This window comes from Gobius niger (assembly GCF_951799975.1).
Source record: "Gobius niger genome assembly, chromosome: 9".
Lineage (NCBI taxonomy): Eukaryota > Metazoa > Chordata > Actinopteri > Gobiiformes > Gobiidae > Gobius > Gobius niger.
Window position 1 is genome coordinate 34,244,505 of NC_136860.1, and position 19,703 is coordinate 34,264,207.

Sequence of the window (19,703 nt, forward strand, 5' to 3'; positions counted from 1 at the left end):
GTTGTTTTTGGCCCTTTTAGTTTTAGTCTTAGTCTTTTGGACAAAATTGCATTTAGGTTTAGTCACATTTTAGTCATTTAAAATGTGCTAGTTGTAGTCACGTTTTAGTCAGACGAAAATTAAGAAGGTTTTTGTCACGTTTTCGTCTGTTTCATTATAAGAAGTTATAATTAATTTCGATAAGTCTTGGAAAATGGGATAAATATTAGCTTCTATTGGCTTTTGACAAACAGATGACACCACGATCGGCTCTGGCAGAAGTGGTCGACTGTGAACAGGACTTTTCCCCAAAGCGCCCGCTCTCCTCATCCTCTGATTATCGCTTTTAGATTTTTTTTTTTTTTTTTACCAACAGCGCTGTCTGCACATACGTAGCTACATCAACGTGCTTTCTGCGTTCAGACGCCACGGTGTTGAAAACTGTCCTGAGAAACAATAAAGTCCCTGTGACCTGGATGTCAGACGCTCCGAGGAGGATGTACGCGAGCAGTGACCGCACGCCACGGGGAGAGAGAGAGAAAGAGGCGCCGCTGCCGCATCATGAGCAGCACGACGAACACCGTGTGTTCTCTCACTCCGCGCACAAACTCTGTTTGTGAACGATCTGACCAAAAACATTTTTGTCTCGTCTCATTGACGTAAACTCGTAAACGTCTCGTCATGTACGTTATTGTCATTAAAAAAAGGGGCGTCAACGAAAAGATATCGTTATCGTCTTCGTTGACGAAAACAACACTGCATGATCAGAACATTTGGTGAAGGCCTTTAGACCAAAAACAGCTTCGGGAGCTTCATAACCTTTTGACGTGCTAAGGAGTTGTTTTGAGAGCAGAAACACTCAAACCTGTGTGAATGAAACAAAACTAAAGGCATGTTTTGGATGATAAAGCCGATTTCCAGGACGAGTGTGCCTTCTTGTCGGTGCTGTCTCTGCAGTTTGGTAGCTGTGCAGATGATCTGGAATAAGCAAATGACCATGGTATATCTGCCTGTACTGTAAGATAATCTGCACTCGGCTTGTATCCTTCATTCTGGGTGAAAATAGTGTCACGCAAACCTGCTGATTACTGCATGTGGTAAATAAGATCCGACACCGCACCAAGTCATTACAATAGTGACTCCTCATGTCAGCAGAAAGGTGGGATCTAAACCTTTTTACATATTTCTGTGCATCTTATAAACTAATCTAAGCACCAGGAAACTTAAATTGGCGGTCACAGGAAGTGCGTGTTCAGCAGTTTTCACTTCAGTGGGTTCAACAGTGTTCCGCTGAGCAAGTTGTTGTTGTTTTTTGGGGGTGTATTTAGGACACGAGCTGCCCGGCTGTCACCTTTCGAGACAAGAGGGGGAGGATGGTTTGGAAAATGTAGGTTTCACTCACCTGGCCATGGCGATTCCAAACACACAGCCGCCGATGGTCGACCAGAAGCCGATCCAACCAGCGTCCACCTGAAAATGGAAAACATTTTTGTAAATAACATGAACCATATTTATATTTGTCGTCTGTTTTTAACCTCTTACCACCCGCTAAAACCAAATGCATTCTCTCCTCTTTGCCATTGTCGTCACTTTTTATTTCCCTGTTGTGTTTTTGTCACTTTTTTTGTGGCACTTTTGTTTTTTTGTTACTTTTTGATGCATTTTTGTCACATTTTTTGCTGGATTTTTGTCACTTTTTTGCCACTTTTTTGTTGATTTTTGTCACTTTTTAGCAGAATTTTTGTCTCTTTTTTTTCACTTTTCTTGCTGGATTTTTGTCACATTTCTTGCTGGATTTTTGTCACTTTTTTGCTGAATTTTTGTCTTTTTTGCTGAATTTTTGTATTTTTTTGCTGAATTTTTGTCTTTTTTTGCTGTTTTTTTGTCACTTTTTTTTGCAGAATTTTTGTCTCTTTTTTGCCACTTTTTTGCAGGATTTTTGTCACTTTTCTTGCAGGATTTTTGTCACTTTTCTTGCTGGATTTTTGTCACTTTTCTTGCTGGATTTTTGTCACTTTTCTTGCTGGATTTTTGTCACTTTTTGTGCTGGATTTTTGTCTTTTTTTGCTGTTTTTTTGTCACTTTTTTTGGCTGTATTTTTGTCTTTTTTTGCTGGATTTTAACATTTTAAGGAACAGGCTTTGTAGGAAGAGCTTGAGCAGCCATGTTAATTTCACAGACCATGCGGGATCATTACACTGAGTGGGGCTGAATGGGACCCGCTGATCTCTATTATTTAGATCTATGGCTTGTACTCATACTCATTAATGAGGTCCCGATAAAACTTGACATGTGGCACAGCCCGTCTCCGCTGAGCAAAGAGAAACAAACTGGAGAATTCTTCAGTGGAAATACAATATTCCACATAGAACTGACTTTATTACAGACTCCCTAAATCAGAGTGTGTGCTGGATTTAACCAGAGCTACATGTTGTCTTGTTAGTGACCGAGTTTACAGCTAATGTTGCTACCTCGTCGCTAACGAGCTGCTAATGGCTCTGGCGAGTACAGGAACTCTTTACTAACCAATCTGTGGGGAAGCTGGCCACGAGGGGTCGAAAAGAGCAGGCAGACTTAACACAAAAAGTAACTCTTACCAAGCATTTACTTTTCACACAAAAGGAACGTCTCTGACAAACATGTCCCACACAAAATGGCACCCCCTTAGTGACTAGAAGCAGTCAGGTTTTATACCACCCTAATGGGAAGGGTTAGTGCTAGATCGTATGCTCGGGAGGGACAGTTTGCTGTGATTTTGTATTGATCTATGAGTTGGTTTGTCTAAAAATACAAATAACCCTAATCCTAGCCTTAAGGTTAACCATTTCCCTGGCCCTAACCTCAATTTGCGACATGATATCTCACGTTTTTACAGCAGACTGTCCCTCCGGAGCAGACGATCTAGCACAAACCAATGGGAAAGGACCTCCCACAGGTTTGTATCATTGCTTGATGGGTAAATTCTAAATATAAGTTCAGCTCGTACGCGTCTATATTTTACATAAAACAAGTAGGTGTTTCCTCCAAAATGATAGGTGTTTAAATCAAATAAACAAACAAATATACAAACCAAAAATCATACACAAAGGAAACTCAAAGCAAAGTTTCCCCCCTGCCACATGGGGGGGACCACAGCCTGAGATTTTAAAATGGCCGACAAAGACCACGCCTTCCCTTTGTTCTCACCATGGCTCAATCAGAAACCATAAAATTGTAGCCTCTAAGCACTAACACGAGCAACTAACTCCTTAACCTTTCATGGGGTCGACTGTTAGATCTGAGCAGTTAGTGAACTAGACCTTCAGCAGCATTTGGAACAATCCGTCCGTCCTTAAACAGGGGAAAGGGAAGTGACATCACCAACAGCTGCTTTTCTTCTTCTTTAAAGTTATTGGTGGAGTGAGGCCAAACAAAAGTGCATGTCGCCCCCTAGTGTCCAACAACAACATAGTGTCCAAACAAAGACATTTAAGGAGAAAAATAAATCCAAATGATCCAAACATTTCCCTTTAGTGTTATTTTATTTCAGCAGCTGTTTCTTAAAGCTACATTATGCAAATGATCCATGTGGCTTAAGTTTCTACTAAATGAAAACAGAAGCATTTAATCTGTTTCCTGAGTTTCCTCTTTAACACTGACATGTGACTGAGCTGTGGGGACGACAACATGGATTTTGTCACTTTTATAAAGTTTGGCTTGTGCAGAATCTTATTTTTTAATTATTATAATTTTTATTATTAAATGTGCTCCTGTCAATCAACAGTGGTTGCGCATGAATCACTCGAGGGCGGGGGCCAGAGGGGTGGGGGGATTTGGCGCAGTGGCTTATGGGATGGCACATAGCTCCTAATCACCGGTGGCCATGATAGTTAGCACCAAAGGTCCCTATGCTAAAGTGGCTATGATAGTTAGCACCAGAGGTCCCTATGTTAAAGTGGCTATGATAGTTAGCACCAGAGGTCCCTATGCTAAAGTGGCTATGATAGTTAGCATCAGAGGTCCCTATGCTAAAGTGGCTATGATAGTTAGCATCAAGGCTCCTTTTCCTAACTCCTTCCTAACTGACTTACCAATTCGGAAGCAACTTGCCATGGCGGACGCTGACGCACATCCGGTTTGGCGTAAGAGCTCTTAGCAATTTGATGGTTTCGGAAGGAGCACAAGTGCTGCAGGTAAGTTTGTGTACTGACTAAATGAATAAATAAACAAAGCTTTAAACGGACAATGTGATGTAATTATTAAAGGGGGCCTATTATGCAAAATCGACTTTTTCAAGCTTTACATCATGTTATAAAGTCATTCCCTCATTAAAACCATGCCTGAAGGGTTGCCTTAGCACATTCACGTATTTTCGAGTAATCTGTAGAAACTCTGATGGCGGCCATTTTAGGGATAAAACGCCTGATTCCTTCAGGAAACGCCCTCGACCTCCAGGATACGCCTCCGACCTTTCGTCACCAGCCGAGTAACCAACCACTGCTCCTCAGCAGAACCCCCTCCCCGCAGTGTCTAGCCCTAAGATGTAAACAGAGTCATCATGGAGGATTAGCTCCATGTGTTGTGAACCGGAGCCACAGCAGACTTTTACAAAGACACACATCAGTGTTTGTTACCTAAACACCCAGGATTAAAACCGGTGACAAGAACACTTATTTCAGTGTCTGGTTCTGTGCTGGGCCTTGATGATGCACAGAGCCTCCGGAGAAAGCTAATGCTAAGCTAAACCTCGAGTCATCACGTGAAAACGAGAAATATGCACAAATAAAGTCAATAAAACCACCACACACATAAAGAACCGTTTAACAATGATCACACACGGAGCCTGGCTTGTTGATTTGGAAGTTTATTGGTCACATTTCATCTACAATGGGTCATAGCCGAGTGGTTTTCTCCCGGAGCTAACAAGCTAGCCGCGACAAGCTAACGGGAAAATTCACTGAATACAAGCATATTATGCATTGAAAACGTCACTAAAACAGGCAACTGCTTGAAGCAGCCTTTATGATGATGACACACTGAGCCGGGCTTGTTGATTTCGTAGTTTATTGCTCACATTTCATCTACAGTGAGTCGTAGCCGAGTGGTTTTCTCCCGGAGCTAAGGCACTATTAGCCGCGACAAGCTAACAACCTTCACAACATTCATTGAAAACAGGCAGCATATTATGCACAAATAACGTCAATAAAGCAGCAACTACTCGAAGCAGCCTTTACGATGATCACACAATGAGCCTGGCTTTACACATGTGTGGTTTATTACAGACTTTTCATCAACAATGAGCTGTAGTCGATTATAACAAGCTAACGGGTAACCTCGAAAAACCACTGTCCACCTGCACAGATAATGTCCGTCTTTGAATCGTATGGGCTCCTGCAGATCCTGGTGTCGTCCATGGGGGTATAGTTAGAGATCCATAGGGCATGGCAGATGCAAAGAGAGAGCCTCCAAACAGCAGTTATTTTTCAGGCAAGAGCCTCTTCCAAGCGTCCGGTGTGGAAGGTTCGTCTCCAAATAATATCCTGTGTGGCCATTGTTCACAAAGTGATAGACAGTAGCTCCTTTCCAACAATAAAAATTAAAATGCACCGATCGTAGTTTCAATACAGTTGAGACAACGAGCGCAGTGTTGTTGTGATGCCACAGACAGCGTGTGGAGGGGGCGTGTCGGAAAGGGTCAGAGGTTCTTAAAGAGACAGGGGCCTATTTCAAGTCATTTGCAACCGCCATTTTGAAAGAGCAATTTTATACAAGGCAGTTATTCTAATTTACTGCATTGACAGACCAACAGAAGGTTTCGTCATCATTGTAGTGTGCTATAGACTGGTGCTATGTGGCTGAAAAAAGCATAATACCCCCTCTTTAACTTATACATGAATCTGAGGGTTATTGTTAGCTGGTGTATATTGCAAAACGAAGCAAAGTGTCCAAAATAAATACTGGGACAAACCCACTTTGTCACACAATCTGCTGTGAAAAAGTCAGTCTATAAACAGTGTATACTTCAGAAAGTATGTTTTGAGGAAAATGAATTGTGCCCGTATCGGTGTTCGGTATCAACAGGTACTCATACTCGTATCATTTGTAGAAAAAAAGTGATATCGGTGCACTTTTTAAGGATATTTGTATGAAAAGTCTATGTTATTGTTTATGAATGAGCAGCAGCATGTTCTGTTCAGTCTGTATATGAAAAGGATTGATCAATATGAGAAAAAAAGACTTAATAATAATAAAAGCTTGGCACTGTAAAGGCATGTCGACAATTCCTGACAAGATTCCGGTTCAAGATCTGAAAAAGGGTCCCCTAATATTGCAACGACATCATCCTTTACCCCTGCCACAACAGAGGAGTCAAAGGCAAGAGCGAATATTTCAATAGCGACAATCAAATCTACATAAACCTTTAACAAAGCGCATTCTCCAGTACATCACCCCGGTGCGGCCGCGTCTCCGAGCGCCAATGAAGAAGTCTGCTTTCCATCAATCTCCCGACGCCGATATCTCATCCAACGTTCAACCGAATCTGAGCGGGCCCGACTTCTCGCTCGTCCCATCTCAAGCGGCACCGGAGCTTTCTGCTTAATCACGCTGCGCCGCGAGCTGTCAGGGAGCCGCTCTAATGAAGAAGAGTGGACTATAAAAGTTATTAAATGTAAAACGCATCGGGCCCGGTGTGAGGCGAGCGCTGGGACGGCAAACAGTTTGATCAGAAAGATGGTCCTGAGGGGGGGTTCTCAAAGTCAATCCTTCAGAATAAAGCCCGGACAGAGGAGGGATGGATGTGTTGTTCGGTTTGGGGGAAGGCGGCCAAATGCAGATGCCAAAAGAAAGAGAGAGAGAAGTCAGTCAAGCAATTGGAAAGTTTGGTGAATGTTAATTGATAATTTGGTGGAGAAGTGTGTCTTAAACGGTTCCTACTTGGTACCGACCGAAAAGCTCCGGTAGGGGGCGGTATCGAAAAAAAAAATGTTGGTGCTAATTTTCGGTACTTTTTCTCTCCAAACGTCAATAAATGATCCACAGTGAGTCTAAAAAAGCCTGAACTCATGAGCAGCTTCAGCGCAAATGCAGAAGTGAAGCTGTAACTTACTAACACTTCAGTCATTATCAGAGAGGGCAGAGCCGCGGACTGAGCCAGGACTAAACCAGGACTAAACCAGGACTAAAGCTGGACTGAATAAGAAACTAGAATCTTAGACAAAGAGAAAAGCAGTGACAACGAGAAACACATGGGCTTTACCTTTAGCTTTACCTTTAGCTTTACCTTTAACTTGACCTTTAGCTTTACCTTTAACTTTAGCTTTAGCTTTAGCTTTACCTTTACCTTTACCTTTGCCTTTGCCTTTGCCTTTGCCTTTAGCTTTACCTTTAGCTTTAGCTTTAGCTTTACCTTTACCTTTACCTTTAGCTTTACCTTTAGCTTTACCTTTAGCTTTACCTTTAGCTTTACCTTTAGCTTTACCTTTAGCTTTACCTTTAGCTTTACCTTTAGCTTTACCTTTACCTTTACCTTTAGCTTTACCTTTACCTTTAGCTTTACCTTTAGCTTTACCTTCAGCTTTAGCCGCAGAGCCTGAAGTTACTGCTGTTGTTTAAACTCCAGCTGCACCGGAGCGTTTGGGATCAAAGATTGTTTCTGGAAAAGGTGAGGCTCACTCTGCATTAGCCATGTTTGGAACAGTTATGGTGCATTGTCAGTGACAGAGTGAGCGCTCTCACTATGTAACAGATCTGTGACGTGTGAGGAGCTTTCACTGTCGAACAGCTCAGTGAGTTTAGAAAAGTTTATCTTCAGTAAACGGTCCTGATGTGGATCTGGTCTGTTCCTGCAGCTCAGGAGGGAATAATGTCCGAACTCTCTTTTTATCACGGCTTTAGTGGGAATTCTGCTCAAAACATGAAGTTCCAGGTGACGCTGCTGCTCCTGTTTTCTGATGTGCCGTGTTTGGACTTTCCTCCTGAACCATACTTTTCCTGCACATTATTTTAACTCAATTAAAATAACACAGGTATCGTTAAAGTAGTGGTATCGGAAAAAAAACGAACGGTACCCAGCCCTATGCCTATTGGCAGGAAGACAGCGCCAAAACCTGTATAAAACAGCGGACAAGACACAGCAACATCCCGAGACTCTGAGACAGACTGTAGGAAGTAAACAGCTGAAACTGCCAGGGATGAAGAACCACACTCCTGAACCATGAGCAGTGTTGATGAGTAGAGTTCCCATGCGTTCCTTGTGTCTGGGTGGATTTTCATGTTCGTGTTTCCACTTCAGGTGTGAAAGCTGGGTTTAATGTAGCGGTCCCCAACCATTTCCTGCTAGGGACCGGTACCAGAGCTAAAAGTATTCCAGGGTGTGGCGGGTGAGGAAGAAATGGCGGGGTGGGCGCATAAGCAGAGCTGGTGCTGGCCCTTCTGGGGCCCTAAGCAAAAATCAACACGCGAACCCATTTACGGTCAAAAACAGTTCCCCTGTGCAGTAATTCATGGCAGAAAGGGAACATAATGACCTCAATTCAGGCGCTGACCCTTTGTGTGAGAACCACTACAGTGAGACTGGGGTTTAGGACGACTACTAGTCTATTTCCCCCCACTTTTTAAAATGGCAAATGGTCCAATTCTCTCACCTCTGGTCCCTGACCCACAGTTTGGGAACAGCTGATTTAAAACTAATTGAAACCTGCACCTGACGGTTATTTCTGTCTGACCCCTGAGGATTAGCCTGCGAGGAGCCCAACTCGCTTTAAACTGTGCACATTCAGAGAACCAGAGTTACCGAAAGTAACTGTTGATTCAACTCCTCTTTGAGACAAAAAGGCCACATAGAATGGCTTTACTCTCGTCATCATTTATTTCATCTACTAAAACGTCCAGAAAGACACGGATGCAATGATGTGGAAAGATCTGCCTGGAGGAGACGTTCTTTGGATGCAGTGAAAGAGGACATTAAGTTAGTAGAAGTTAGAAGAGAGACGATTATCTTTTTCTGCTATTGTTTGCATTCAAAGCCCTGTACCCAGTGTTCCTAATGCAACATCCTGAGCCATCACGGGAATAAGTTGAGACACATCTTTCACAACTTTCCGGGGGGACAGCGAATCTTCACCGCCGTGTCACTGCAAACAGCTCCTCCGGGTTTGACGTAGATGAAACGCTTCATAAAAATCGACGACACAGCTCACAGTTGCCTGCGTGACATTTCCAGCTCCACGGAGGACGTGTTTTCCAATTCGAGAAGCTCCACTCAAACGTCTTACTCATCCTAATTGTGAGGCTTCAAATGAGGTTTCCCTGAATCGGGGGCGAGAGGTAATTAGCGTAGTCGGCGCCTCTGAACCTCAAACAGAAGAGACCGGGGCTTAATCGCGTCTGCCGTGAAAAGATTGTCAATAATCCCAAACCGACACGTGTTTTTTTGAAGAGCGCAGTCACTACCTCAGGACTCCCGCATGTTTCCCTCCAGCTCTCACTTCATTTCTCTGTAATAAAGTGGGATTACAGCGAATCACTTTGTATAAGCCACAACAGGCTTTTGGAAAGAGACGGGTTCTGTGTTATTCTGGATTATTCGCAGACATTTCACGTTTTATAAGTGGATTACACAAAAGTATTGGCCCGGAGTACGAGGCAAAAAACAACATTCAAATACTGACGATGCCGTACGTTAGAAACTATACGGCTGGGGTTAGAGGTCAAACAACATGGGTCTTTCCAAACCCGATGCCGACATGCACGACTGATGTTCTGATTCTGATATTCCAAATGTCTGGTCTAAAATCCTGTGTATGAAGCTTCTAAACTGTAAAATGTGTCAGTGTTGATCTGTGACAGCAGGGGGCGCTTCATTATGGGCGTAGGGCTGATTTATTCAGGACATTCCTGTTTAGTAGGTACTTCAGAGGGAGCTTGTATTAAAGACAAAAAAACAGCAGATTTGTCTCTTATGGTTCCAAAATAATAAGCAAAAGTCTACAACATAAAATATATATAATAGGTGTTCAAACTGATGACCGATTTTCATTGCGATGTCTCTCAGTTCCTCTGAGGCCTATTCGGTTGGATAAGCGTGACGTCGCAGCTTCCGAGTCTGTGCCGGTCGCCAAATAAAACCACAATCAATATTTCTGAAACTCAGAGTTACTGCACATACTTATTTCTCAGACTCATTAGCCAAAAATGCTAACCGACTGCTATAAAAGTAATATTTACTAAAGTCGCGACTTTAGCATTTTTCTCCGCTAAACCCGGATGTACCGGTTTTTTGCTAAATATTACTTTTATAGCAATAGGTACAGCATTTTTGGCGAACGGGCCTAAATAAGTATGTGCAGTAACTCTCTGTTGAGTTTCAGAAATATTGCTGGGACCTGGAAGTAGAGCTGTGATGGCGCCACTTAAAGGAACAGGCCACCGTTTTTCCATACTGAGATATGTTCTTACCTTAGCTTTGACGAGTTCTTTAGGACCTGTCTGATCTTCCCCCCGTACCTTCAGTCACGTAAACACAGCGCAGACGGCGTTAGCATTTAGCCTCTCCCTCTCTCCTCTATAGCTCCAAAACAGGTCAAGATAGAAGCTACCAAGCTCTTCCACGTTTTCCCTATTTAAATATGGTTACGTGAAGTGTTCCACTACAAAGTATAATTACACACAATTAAACAATGTGGATTTTCTAAGCGGATAAAAGGGGGAACTATATTGTAAGGCGTAATAATACCAGGAGTAATTTGGCATCCGCGCAGTAAAGTGAAGATTACTGTGCGGAAAATGTGTGTCTCCACCCACTTAAATGCGCTAAGTCTGGAGTGGCAAGATCACAAAGTGGCTCCTACTGAGCGCAAAATGTCACGCTATCGTCTCCGTTTTGATGCGCAAGATCGGGCCCCAAATACCTGTTAAAGTATCTAAAAATTTAAGAAATAGTGTCAGTGATTTAAAAATGTCCTGGCAGAACGTCCCACTTGGTCATATTATATAATCTAAAACGGGGATTCTAGACCCAAAAGTGAGTCTTAAAGGGGCTGGAAGCAAGTTCGCCATTTTATACTCACTACTGCCACCTCAGGCCATATGTGTAACTGCACCTTCTATATTAAGCTCATGCATGACGGCAATTCGGGCCGAAGTGACACATTTTTGAGTGACCGTACAGGATTTTAGAGGCAGTTGTGGTGAACAGGTCTGAGCTCATTCTACACATTAGGACATGGCTGGAACATGTAGGGGGAGGAAAATACTTAATTTTAACATTTTTAAACTCCTTATAGTCCCTTTAAGCGAACTTTTATTCAATATTTTCCATCTGAAACTGCATGGGAACACTATCAGAGTTTGTTAAAATGTTTGTAATTGGGTTCTTTTGATCATAATTGAAAACACTTGTTTGGAAAATACAATATTTTGTACGATATATGACAAATTACAGTTTTGTGTGGGGCGCAGATTGTCATCCTGGGGTGATGTTGGGTCCCAAAGCCCCCTTAAGACCCACTGATGTAAAACATTGGTATTTGCAGAAAAACGTTCTTACTTTCAGCTACAATGGTGAGGTTCGGCCCCTGGTGTTTTGGCAAAGATGAAAATCGGCCCTCCACGACGCAAACTTGCCTACCCCTGGTTTACAGTGTTGAAACTTTGAGGATTTATTCTGATTCCAATGCAAAGACTATTCCGACATGCGTGGATGAAACAGGGATGATCATGAGGAAACAGATAAAAGTTTGGAAGTGTTCCGTCATCCTCTGTAAGTTCTGCGCTGATGGTGAGCGGTGATGAGGAAGTTACTAAAAGCTTTTGTGAGAGTAAAACTTGCGGAAGAGGAAGACATTTAGTTGAGGCTCGGAGTCGTAGGATGCTAAATTGCGGCGGTACATTAAGGGAGCGATTACAAGTGAGTGATGAGCGCAGCGAGGCACCTGTTTGCAGAGTCAGAGTCATTACGGCGATGCTTAGTGCTCCAGACTTCAGGGCTAAGCTTTCAACGACCTCACAACTTTTACTCAGAGGCTGAAGGCAAGTGTTTGAGGTGATTGGAAGTTATGCACATCGAATTAAGTCGAGCAGTGGAAAGACTTGTACATATGTGTGTCTACATCAGTTCAATGCAGCAAATCTGTTACTGGACAATGCAATGAAGAAATAGCACTTAACGTCTTAACTCCCACCTGAACGGATCCCATTTTCCCCAGCTTTACAGTAATCAAAAAGCTTCTTGGGAAAAAGCACCAAAACAGCCACAAAAAATGAGAAGAAAAGAAGGATGTAAATGTAACAAAATGTGACAAAAAATCAACAAAAATGTGACAAAAAATCAACACAAAAAGTGACAGAAAATTCAACAAAAATGTGACAAAAATTCAACAAAAATGTGACAAAAACTCAACAAAAATTCAACAAAAATGTGACAAAAACTCAACAAAAAATCAACAAAAAATCAACAAAAAAATCAACAAAAATGTGACAAAAATTCAACAAAGATGTGACAAAAACTCAACAAAAACTCAACAAAAATTCAACAAAAAAATCAACAAAAATGTGACAAAAATTCAACAAAGATGTGACAAAAACTCAACAAAAACTCAACAAAAATTCAACAAAAAAATCAACAAAAATGTGACAAAAATTCAACAAAGATGTGGCAAAAATGTGACAAAAATTCAACAAAAATTCAACAAAAATGTGACAAATACTCGACACAAAACTTGAAAAAAATTCAACAAAAATGTGACAAAAATTCAACAAAAATGTGACAAAAGTTAAACAAAAATTAAACAAAAATGTGATAAAAACTCAACAAAAATGTGACAAAAACTCGACACAAAACTTGAAAAAAATTCAACAAAAATTCAACAAAAATGTGACAAAAGTTAAACAAAAATTAAACAAAAATGTGACAAAAACTCGACACAAAACTTGACAAAAATTCAACAAAAATGTGACAAAAACTCAACAAAAACTCAACAAAAATGTGACAAAAATGTGATAAAAATTCAACAAAAATTTCACAAAAACTCAACAAAAATGAAAAAAAAAAGAAAAGAAAAAAAAAACATACAAAAGGTGACACAACACAGCAGCAGCGCGAGAAAAAGATCAGTTTTGTGGGTCTCAGCTTTCAAATGAGGAGTTACACAGCCAAAAGAGGACAGAATGCATCTTGTTTAGGCGGGTGGTAAGTGGTTAATCAATGTAAAGGAGTTGTCTGACCATTAATCACTTCAGAGACAAACATAAAAGTAGACAAAACATGGATTTTCATGAGCGTTTGGATCATTATTCCAACATTACTGAGATTTCAGAATCTCTCTTCTTCTTCTTTTTTCTGGGCTCCGGAGATGAGGTTATTTTTAGCAGAAGGGGAAAGCGGAGCACCCAGAGGAAACCTGCGCAGACACAGGAAGAACATGCAAACCCCACAGGCCCCGTCTGGAGAGGGAACTGTGTGGAGTTTAAATGTTCTCCCCGTATTTCGGTGCAATGGGATAAAATAAAAATCCACTTTTAAATAGATATATATCATATTCTCATTTTCCATCTGCACTGTTTTATCTACATTGGAAAACACTCAACTATATACTAATTTATTTAGTTTTATCAGTGTAAAAAAGGTCTAATTTTGGCTCATGACCATAATGTTAAAACCAATGGGCCGCCATTCCTGTAGTACCTCCATATGTGTGCGGCAAAACAAGCTAGTTTTGCATTAGAACGTATTGCACTTTAGACACGTTCTAAACAATTGTAAAGCCTGGTGCCTATTTTTTAACTTTCTACAGGTGGATGTTGCTCCTGTGAAAACGCTGAGTTAATTACAATTAAAGGGACATGGCGGATTTTTGTAAGAAACATTTTAGAAATCTCATACACTAATGACGGCCGGTCTTTGATTGACAGCCCGTTAGCATTAGAGCTAATAGTGCGGGCGTGGCTACGAACTCTGTCTATTAATTCTACAGTCTATGGTTAAAACACTGTCTGCTTCTGCCTTAAAGAAGAACTAAGTAACTTGTTTACCTTAATAAATACTTTCCATAGTCCCTGTGGGGGTAATACAAGTGTTAAAGGGGTGATTGGGGGGACTTTCATCTCCCCAATTGCAGCTTGACTGCCACCGGACCGGAGAAACCAACACACACATAGAATCATTAAGAAGACGCTAACAGGCTAGCAGGCAAAGCTAACTGCGGGCTAGTGCAACTTTAAACAGTATTTACAGCCAGGTTTGAGTGAAAACAATTATTTCCATTGTGTAATTGGATGTACAATATCCCTCTGTCCCTTTGTCTTTTCTGTCAGAGTAATATTTATTCTCACGGACAATGAATAAGTAAAAATTGCAACTTGCTACGACACCTGAGGCTTATGGCCTCTAGGGGCAAGAGTTTCTTAGTACTGCTTTAAGTAACAGTCACTGCTGTTGCATTTGTGCATAACAGTGCAAAGCACCAGACAATGTAAAAACTGGCCTTTACAATTGCTCTGAATATATTCATGAGTCAAGCACAAACAGTAAACCAGTGACTATACAGTTGGCATTGATATTGTTAAATTTTGTTGAGAATTTTAGGAGAAAAAAGCTTAATATCCAATGCTAACTGATACATGAAAATGGGAGGAATGAATGGGCCGCTTAGGGACCATGGACCATGATCAAAGACGAAGCCGCTTTGATAAAAAAGCTGAATGAGCTACCACTAAAAACACTCCCCGGGAAAAGAAAAAATGTGAAATGACAGTAGTGACTAGAAACACATCGGCATTTGCAACCTTCAGATCCGTGAGCTCGACCACATGAGTAGACACACATGCTGCCCCAATAAAAAGTGTTTGTAGTGACCATGAAGAAATGTGTATGTGACCCATCCTTTAAAGAGTTGAACCAGTTTGTCCATTTTTACATTCAAAACACTACATTTGTCAAAGATGCAAACATTTCAGTGTAATTTGTGTGTTTTAGATGATTACTGCGTGGCTGATTTTTTTTATCCAGTTCTTAACCAGTCCAAGATACGAATGAGTTTGGAGCACAACATTTTAATTTAGTGGCTTCCCCTTTCATTGTTTGCAATCAAAAAATCCGGTATAGGGCCTTTAAGTAACAGTCACTGCTGTTGCATTTGTGCATAACAGTGAAAAGCACCAGACAATGTTAAAACTGGCCTTTACAATTGCTCTGAATATAGTAATAACATAAGCTTAACCCCTTCACTCCCACCTGAACCGAGCACATTTTCTCTAGTTTGGCTTTACCCCAGTCCAAAAGCTTCTGGAAAAAAGCTGTGGAAAGAGCAACAAAACTGAGACGAAAACAATGATGGAAATGTGACAAAAAAGTGACGAAAAATTGATGAAAAAGTGGCAAAAATGTGACAAAAAAATGACAAAAAAAATTATACAAATTTGATTTAAAGATTACAAAAAATTGACAAAAAATGACAAAAAAGCTACAAAAATTTGATTAAAAAATGACAAAAATGTGATAAAAAAGGACAAAAATGTGACAAAAAACTGACGAAAAATAACAAAAATGTGCAAAAAAAGACAAAAATGTGATGAAAATGTGACAACAAAATGACAAAAAATTGATGAAAAAGTGTCAAAAATGACAAAAATGACAAAAAATGACAAAAATGACCAAAAAAAAGACAAAAAACTTACAAAAATGAGTTGAATACCCAACAAAAAAATGATGGGAAAAAATCTGATGACGTGAGGAAAAAGATCCTCTCGGTTCAGGCGGGAGTTAAGAGGTTAATATCCAATGCTAACTGACGGCTTCGTCTTCCATCATGGTCCCTCCACTAAAAACCCTCCCCGGGAAAAGAAAAAATGTGAAATGACTTGAATGAATGAATGATTCAAAACACTGCATTTGTCAAAGACGCAAACATTTCAGTATAATTTGTGTATTTTAGACGATTACTGCCCGGCTGATTTTCTTATCAGTCTCCAGCTTAACCAGTCCAAGTCTTTTTTTACCAAATGAGGTCATGCCATTAGCCACGTCAATCACAGCCAGCGTTTCACCCCCGATAATTGGCAAGCCAAAAATAAACCCTAGGAAGATGCAAAAAAAAAAAAAAAACAGAACGTGCCATCTCTCACCACAGCCAAGCCGCGTCCGAGCTGTTGAAAATCCCGGCCTTGGCCTTGGGGGGGTTTGCGAAAGTTTAAAAACCACCAAACTTTCGGATTTAGCTTGTTTGATCTGAGCGTCGCCTGCAGCTGTGCCACTATCAATCACCGAGCCGGCGTCCCTTCTTCTCCAACCGAATTTTGACCATTTCTATCAATCCGGGAATCGCTTTTTCAAAACATCCGCGGGGCGTTTGCTGCGAGTCACGGGGAAACTGTCATCGGACATGTTTCCAAAGCGCGTTTATCACTCGGAAGGTGTCAAGGAAATTCAAGATGGCTTTAGTTTCGAGCTCAAGTTTCTGACTCTTCCTCCACACACATAATCCATATCATGAAGTGGACAAACCCTAAGGACGAAGCCAAGAGGAAAAAGTGCTGACAGAGAGTGAGGGAGAGAAGTTGAAAGGATTAACTGGGCAAAGGTACAAAACAGAGCTCCAGGGCTGCAACTGGCCACGGGATTCTTTTGTGGAGGAAAAAAAACATCATTTTCTAAAGGCAAACTTATTCCCCACATAAGGATATTTTGTTCTCGCTGCTTTGACCTCAAGTCTGTGTCAGGATAAACCTATTGTGGATTGGACTAAATCCTTTTGTCTTATTGGTTTTATGAATAAGATTAACCAGATTTTTTCAGTATTTAAGGCGAGACACTGCAGCTGAATAGGGAAACTTATTATTATTATTGACTTATTGTCCGGAAGTAATGCTAACTGCCACATTTTTCAGCTTCGGAGGGACAGTCTGCTGTGAAAACGTGAGATATCATGACACAAATTGAGGTTAGGGCCAGGGAAATGGTTAACCTTAAGGTTAGGATTAGGGTTAGGATTATTTGTATTTTTAGACAAACCAACTCATAGATCTATACAAAATCACAGCAGACCGTCCCTCCCGAGCAGAGGTCACATTAACCGAAAATTCTCCGTCATTTACGGAATATTTTTTATTTTGACGGAAAATTTCAAAGGCCGTCCGTCATTTTGAAGGATTGAAAATCAAACCGTAACGAAAATAAAGACGCAGCTCTGCTGTTTTTCATAGCACGTGGGGCTCTCTCTCTCTCTCTCTAAAGTTTCACACCGCGTCTCGTCTTGGATGAGCTCTTACAAGTTGTATCACTGCCTTGCTAGTTAACTTTCCTAACAACACGAGGAAGAAAACCACGATGCAAACACGGTTAAAGGCTAATAATATCCTTCCCATCTGAAGCTGCTCTTCTCACGTAAGTCTCAGGACGAGCTCATATATCTCAACCTCTCTTTCCCTCCCCATGTGCGTAGCGGCGCGTCGTGCGGTGATGTGGTAAACATTGTCCCGTTCACCCACCGTTTCTTACATTCCGTTAAAATTGAAAAAATGCCAATAATAATCTCCACTTTACATTTGTATGAGCGTAATCTGACGCTCTGAAAGTCGTCTCCTCTGAGACTTTTACGCACGAGTTTATTCACATTTCTGTTGCAAAATGTACCAAGACTGTTCAGATCAGGTTTAGTTGAGCTCCATTTATCCTGCAATCTCACATTTTCACTAACATAAATAACATGCAGCCTATATACATTTATTAAAAAAAAAAAAAAACGCTTATGAGAGATTAATTCATGAAGGATATTAATTGCTCGTGACGGATTTCGAAATGAAGGAGAGAAATTTTCCCGAGCGAAACCACTGCATACGATCTAGCACTAACCTTTTTTTAATTGTGATTAGTGATATTATTGTTTATCGTCCCATCCCGAATCTTTAGAGTCAATAATATCGCATCACAATGTCATGATGCCTCAACATATCGAACTTCAAATTTACTCTTACAATGGGCCAATTCGCATCCATAGTCACTATTGGGGTAGATTGACTTTTCTTGTGTCTCATCTATTATAAAGAGCAGCCCCAGACTCCTGCTGCTGCCCCGTTAAAGCCTACACAATAGTCTAGTCCATCTCGTCATGGGGCACCTGTAATAATAATTAACTTCTCTCACTACGCCAACACAGAGCGTCCAGAGTAACACTGAAGACTGCCCAAGGAACCAATTACAAAAAGTGTAAACGTGACCAACACCGCGGCGCTCAGAGAAACTAAAGCGGTATAGGCATTAATTGGAAAGCGCTAATTTGGTCTCTTGCTGTTGCTGTGTGTTCGTGGCCCAGGGCAATGACTCAATATTTTAATAACCCGCTTCCCAAATCGGAGAGACGGCGGTGAGAACGTTTAAAAAGGATCAGGAAGACGGGACCCGTGGGGACGGAGAGTCCCAGAGCAAAAACAAGCAAAGGAAACAATTGTAACGCGGCCACCTGCTCCGGACACGGACTGAATATGCCCAGGTTTATTATGACAAGAGAAATCATTTGCTTTGGAGGTGGAAGAATGTGGTTAGAAGGTACAAGGAAACCAGAAGTGAATTTTAATTAGGGATAAACCTGGACAAAACGAGGCCTAGACAAAGACTAAAGTTTAATCCAAGATTTAGTTGAAACATCCTGCACTGTCACTCAAAAAGTTGTGCATTCGGGTCCGAAGTGCCGTCATGCACAAGCTTAATATAGAAGGTGCAGTTACGCATATGACCTGAGGTGACAGTAGTGAGTATAAAAATGAGCAATTGCATCTAGTCCCTTTAAACTACTTGGCCACTCCAGCAGTTGCTACTGTAAATGCTCTAATATAGGCCCGGGCCTTTATTTACTCAAGGGCATCTAGGACCAGGCCTTTATTGGAACCAGGCCACAATTAAAGACAGGCCTTTATTTCTATTTGAGCAAAACGGACGACCAGGAAAATGAAGAAAAACGAGATTTGTGTCCATTTGCACCTAAAATATTAGGTTCATTTATTAATGAACATTTCAAACCCTCTCCCAGCGGCTGGAACATTGACGCCTTTTATTTTGTCGGGACAACAGGAAGCGTTTCGTTGCTGTTAGCGGAGCTTTGACATCAGTGTCACTGCAGGTTTCTGTTTCGTTTTTACTGGACCGGATTATTTGTTGTTATCTTGTGTAAAAGGCGAGTTTAGACGGAGCGTTTGTGTTTGTGATCGATCATGAGACTGACCCGAGAGAAGACGAGACGCTCGCGCTGATGGGAGGAGTTATTTTGAGGCGTGGGACTGACCTGCACACGGAGCAGCTGGACGTGCTTTGAAGACGCGATGGAGACTTTATTAAAACCCTGGAGGGTCACACGACATTTGCCCTGTTTCCAAATATCGTCACAGGAGGTTTGAAAAGTGGCTAAATCTGTGTCAAAGTTACGCTGGGATCAGCTCCTCCGCAGCGTCCCCCCTCGGCCCGGGTTCCCGTTTGTTACTTCCTGCACGTGAGTTTTCATTTACACCAGTATGAGACAAATTCCTAACATGGGGAATATTTCTACAGCTATAGTTTCTAATAAAAGCCCCGGCCTGTTTTAGAGACCCGGCCGCTAATGGAATACAGGCCAGTATTAGAGAATTTACGGTATTCTATTTTATTTGGTGATTCCAATCATGATTTCTGTCCAAGCCTTGATTAGCTGCTGCTAGCATTAGCATACTGCTGCTAGCTGCGGCATTTTGGGCGGCGATCAAAACTAAACTCAGCTATT

General features: G+C 41.3%; 1 protein-coding gene across 1 annotated transcript in view; it reads right to left on the reverse strand.

Moving 5' to 3' along the window:
* The window catches only part of slc49a4 (solute carrier family 49 member 4), a 156,951-nt gene that overhangs the window by 48,386 nt on the left and 88,862 nt on the right, over positions 1 to 19,703 (reverse strand). The window contains exon 6 of the mRNA XM_079563451.1: positions 1,382 to 1,449. Coding sequence (XP_079419577.1) covers positions 1,382 to 1,449 — 68 coding nt within the window. The remainder of the gene's footprint in view (positions 1 to 1,381; positions 1,450 to 19,703) is intronic.